Source organism: Palaemon carinicauda, chromosome 22, assembly GCF_036898095.1.
Source record: "Palaemon carinicauda isolate YSFRI2023 chromosome 22, ASM3689809v2, whole genome shotgun sequence".
Classification (NCBI taxonomy): domain Eukaryota; kingdom Metazoa; phylum Arthropoda; class Malacostraca; order Decapoda; family Palaemonidae; genus Palaemon; species Palaemon carinicauda.
The window spans coordinates 115,047,381-115,052,607 of record NC_090746.1 but is presented as its reverse complement, the minus strand read 5'-3'; the positions used below and the strand labels follow the sequence as shown (position 1 = coordinate 115,052,607).

Below are 5,227 nucleotides of genomic sequence, written 5' to 3'. Positions count from 1 at the left end.
GTGTGGGAAAGGGGAGGGGTAGGGCTGAGGTCCATCTTCTTCGCCAAGCACCGCGAGAAGAGGGTGGCAACAATAAAACTCGAAGGTGCTCGACAAAGCCACTAAAGTACCACCAAACCAGTAACAGTTCGGAAGGGTTCCCCGAACTGCATTCACAGCAAGGTTTCTCGATATCAGTCCACATTTATTCCGGCTCTCTCTCTCTCTCTCTCTCTCTCTCTCTCTCTCTCTCAGAAATCTTTATAACCTACAAGACGGTTGTTTGGTAAAGGGGCATTGAAAAATAAAAAAGGAATTTTATATAAACACGCACAAGAACAAAAGATTAAGTTTATATGAAACTAGGGATGGGTGAATACATACATAGGTATACATCCACATACGAACTACACATACCACAATATTAAATATTAATATACGCATCATTTTCTTGGAGTGCTGAGGTGAGGTACTTGTGACGAAATCTTTAAATCCCAAGTTCGAGATGACAATCATTGTTTTCAAGGTCTTTGGTATTACAAAAGAATCCCAAAAATAACTAAATTGAAAAGTCAAGACTTCCTGTCGTGTAACTGCTGATTTTACATACACATACACACACAAAACACATATATATATACATACATACATATATATTGTACATATATATATATATATATATATACACATACATACATATATATATATATATATATATACATACTATATATATATAATCTATATATATGTATGTATATATATCCCTTTCTGAGTGGGGATACCTTAACGTGGTGAAAGAGTTTGCGTATTGCCATGACCGGCAACGTTGTATTAGTGAGGGCCACCCATACTAGGTTGCGCAGCTGTAAGCTATCAGAAGAAAACCTCCCATCGTCACCATTGTGCACTGGCCAGCGTGGTAATGCAAACTGGCCAAACCCCAAACATAAAATGACAATTTTTAGACATTTGTCTTTCAGTGGACCTATAAACGACTGCTTTCGTTTTGTGTGTATGTATGTATATATATGTATGTATGTATATGTGTGTGTGCACCAACAGCATATGAGAGAGAGAGAGAGAGAGAGAGAGAGAGAGAGAGAGAGAGAGTAAAAATTCAATCCAGGGCCACCCAGGTTATGTAGAAATGTAAATATATATGACAATTCAATACGTGTCCGTTCGCATTACGCATTTCAATAACGCATCTGCATCATAGCAGAAAATGCACCGGCATCCTGATTTGCATAAAACGGGGCATTGTTTGAAGTCCCAGAAAACGAGATACAAATTTCATGCAAATACATTCGAGAGAATACGAATGCTCTTAGCAATTGCATCCTGCTTCAATTCGGCTCCATATATTTGTGGGTCAGATTGAGAACAGAACAACACCATGATAAAGATCTGGAAGAGGCAGATATACGGGGACAGGAACGGCCAATATCTATTTCGTTCGGCTCCTTCAGTTGTTTGAATACGGACATTCGTTTCCCTCTGTTGTTGTATGTTTACTTTCAAGCCTTTACCTTCTTCATACATGCTGTCATACATACATACATACATACATACATACATACACACACACACACACACATATAGTATATATAATATGTGTGTGTGTATATATATATACTATATATATATGTATATATATAGTATATATATGTATATATATATATATATATAATACATATATGTATATATATATATATATATACATATATAGAGAGAGAGAGAGAGAGAGAGAGTGAGAGAGAGAGAGAGCTTCAAGTCTGCATTGCAAATTAAGTGTTGAGTAAATTGGTTAATACGGTACACGTATATAAAGTTAATCTTTTTTATATCCGTAAATATATTTTCAACAAACATTTACGAGCAAATACCACTCTGGCGCAAATGTATAAACGTTGAAATGGTTGTTTTCACATGTAATTGAAAGAGTAAATAAAACTAAAAATTCTATTTCTAGAAACTATTAAACTTAAAATCCAGTTTAGAGGTAAAAAAATCTTAGAATTACACTCCAATCATAAGAGTAAAGAACAATGTTATTCTTTAGTTGAGGAATATTAAAACAGAAGTGCAAGATTTATAAAAAAGGAATTCTAAACAAGGGACTGAATCTAACTTAAATTTTCTTAGTGTTGGAGTAACTAAAAATTGGAATCATAATAGTAAGCGTAATCCAAATCTGGCAAACATTAATGTAGGAGCCAGTGAAACTTAAAATTCTAATACTAGGAGCAATTTAAACCTGGTATTCCATGTTTAGGAGCAATTTAAACTTATCATACCAGGTCTAGAAGCAATTTAAACTTAGCATTCTATGTCTAGGAATAAATCAAACTTATAATTCTAAGTCTAAGATCAATTAAAACATAGAATCCTAAGTCTAGTAATAAATCAAACTTATAACTGCAAGTCTAAGATAATATGAAACATGGAATTCCATGTCTAGGAGTAAATCTAACTCGTGCTCCAAGTTTAGACGTAAATCAAACGTATTCCATATTTATGAGTAAATCAAACACATAAATCTAAATGTAAAGGGTAAAAATAACTAAGCATTGTAAGAAGAAGAGTAAATGTCATTGAAAATCTTCAGTGGAAGAGTATAGAAAATTCAATAGGTTTGTAAGAACAAACAAAAATGGAATCACAGGGAAGGGGTGAATAAAAATTCGATTACAAAACTGACAGCAAATCAAAAATAGAATCATGACTGTAGGAGCAATATATTTAGAATCATATTAGTAAGACTAAAATGTAGGGCTAAAATAAACTTAGACCTCCAAAATAACCTTAGAATTCTAATTACACTCAGGGTCCACCTGTCAAAGGAAAGAGAAGTGGGGCGTAACTCTGTGAGAAAGAACAGTGGCCGAAGGAGGCAGAGAAAAGTTGCCCTTTAAGACCCAGATAAGTTCTAACGAGACATTTTCCTGATCCCCCTAGAGCGAAAAATCTCCTCCTCCAACCTCCTTTGCCCTCTTCCCTGGCGCTACAGAGGAAAGAGTCCGGTAAGCCTTTCAAGTCTGCATTTACTCTTCGGTAACATATAACACACGATGAGAATGATCTTTCTTGAAGATAAGATTTTCACCTCTCTCTCTCTCTCTCTCTCTCTCTCTCTCTCTCTCATCTCTCTCTCACATTGATAACGGTTTTCAACTTGATAACTATATACGTTTCCTCACTGTTGTATTCTCAAAATGAAATCATATTACTCATAACCAATATATGAACATAAATTTCTTATCAATACTTTTTCAACCACGAAAACACTCATTAGACTCGACTCCATCCACAGCTATAACCTTATGTGAAATAACCTCGAAATGTGACAAAATTATTCTGCAAGATAAAAAAGGGGATAAAATTTGTACACAAAACCAATTCCAGCAGCCGGGAAAACCATTATAAATGCAAATTGGAATTCAACGGAAAATAAAATAAAAAGAAACAAAAGGAAATCGAGAGCTGACTGTGCATATGGCATAACAAACCTTCCCGTCATTTACAGTTCATTAAATCCGGAAATGTAAAACAAAATATCAATAGGTACAGAAAAATTGCTTTCAGGCACTGGATAATGAGGGCAATCTCGGGAGTACTTCAAATTGTAAAGGGATCTCATCAGGCAAGAGTTTCTCGAGGGCACTGCAGCTATGAGTGAATGAAAATGATGAAATGTATCAATCCAGTAATAATTTTTATTGATATTGTAACAGGGACAATGTTATACGGTCTCTGCTTCCACTAGTCTTTATATTAAGGAATAAAAAAATGTTATAAACTATTAGTATTTCTTTTTATCGTACTTGTCTGTCAAGTTATACCAAAGTAACTTTTCAAAAAGCGTATACATTGTATATACATATATGCACGCACAAACACAAACACGAGCACGCACACACACACACACACACACACATACTATTATATATATTATATATACGTCTGTGTGTATGCATATGTCCCTAAAGTTATCCGTTTCAGAAGAGCTCCCTTTTCACATAATAATAATAATAATAATAATAATAATAATAATAATAATAATAATAATAATAATAATAATACCGGTACTTTGTTAACCTCCTGACCAGTCAGATTTTGGTATGAAAGTAATATTTAATCGTCATAATTCCCAACAATATTCATTATGATCAGTTACTTCGTGATCTTGATTTTCATTTTTGTCTTTCTTTCTTTCTTTCTTTCTTTAATTAATGTGTTACTTACGATTATATTACAGTCACATAACATTAAAATTCTAATTAAAATAGATCAAAGCGCCCCCTGTCAACCGAACCTTTCTTATATTTCGAAGAATTCCTGCGGAACATATAACAGGGAATAATAAAGAGATGACAAAATGAAATACCCTCTATTTCTTCAACAGATCTCATTCTATCAAAATTTACATGCAATGAGTATTGTAATTTATTATCAAGTTTGGAATTTGGTTCATATAGCAGTCTATGAATAAGGTACATTTTACAGAAAAAGAAAATGCAGGAATAAAAGATCAAATTAACACGTGATTACTCTGTCCTCACAGGATCAAGAGGAGCCCGAACCTTCCCACACGCAAACACACACCAAAGGAAGAGGAGGTGTAACATCCTCTTGAAGGGAGGAAGAGGAGGAGGAAGAAGTGGCGAACGACAAAGCCCGTTCGTGTGATCAGTCTGTCGAAGTCCCAGAAGGATAAAAGGTGACGCAGAGGACCAAAGAAGAGGGACGCACGATTAGGGGCAACAGAGATAAGAGAAGAAAGACGGGTCAAGGATGAAGGCGCAGAGGGCGTGGTGGCTGGTGTGGTCCTGCTCCTCCTGGTAATGGTCACGTGCACCTTCTCGGCCAAGAAGGGCGGCAGGAGGGCGAAGGGAGGAGGCAAGAACATGAGGCACAAGGGCGCCATCACCAAGTTCAAGACGCCAGAGAGTAAGGCCTATTATGACCACGATGACGTGAGTATAAGTGGGTTCAAGCAAGAACTGGTTGATTGGTTTGTTTGTTTAAACTGGAAATATTGATTCTGTTATAATTAATTAGAATAAAAAACACATAACTAATAAATTTTAAATTTCAAATAATTCATAATTCCAAAATAGATTTTCTAATATTCTTAGATCTTCCATCCATACAACTACCCTTTTTCACTGCAATAATTTGAATATTTTGCTGAAAGCCAGCCTCTTTACTAAAGGGAAAAGACGGCAGGACTTTTGAATATTCTACG

General features: G+C 35.1%; 2 protein-coding genes across 3 annotated transcripts in view; one reads left to right on the top strand and one right to left on the bottom strand.

Moving 5' to 3' along the window:
* Plod (procollagen lysyl hydroxylase) overlaps nt 1-5,227 on the bottom strand; it is a 432,367-nt gene that overhangs the window by 208,588 nt on the left and 218,552 nt on the right. The gene's annotated exons all lie outside the window — the stretch shown is intronic.
* LOC137616703 (immunoglobulin domain-containing protein oig-4-like) overlaps nt 1-5,227 on the top strand; it is a 42,720-nt gene that overhangs the window by 24,577 nt on the left and 12,916 nt on the right. The window contains 3 exon segments of the mRNA XM_068346699.1: nt 2,807-3,002; nt 4,544-4,800; nt 4,803-4,955. Of these exon segments, the coding sequence (XP_068202800.1) occupies nt 4,774-4,800; nt 4,803-4,955 (180 nt within the window). The 5' untranslated portion in view covers nt 2,807-3,002; nt 4,544-4,773.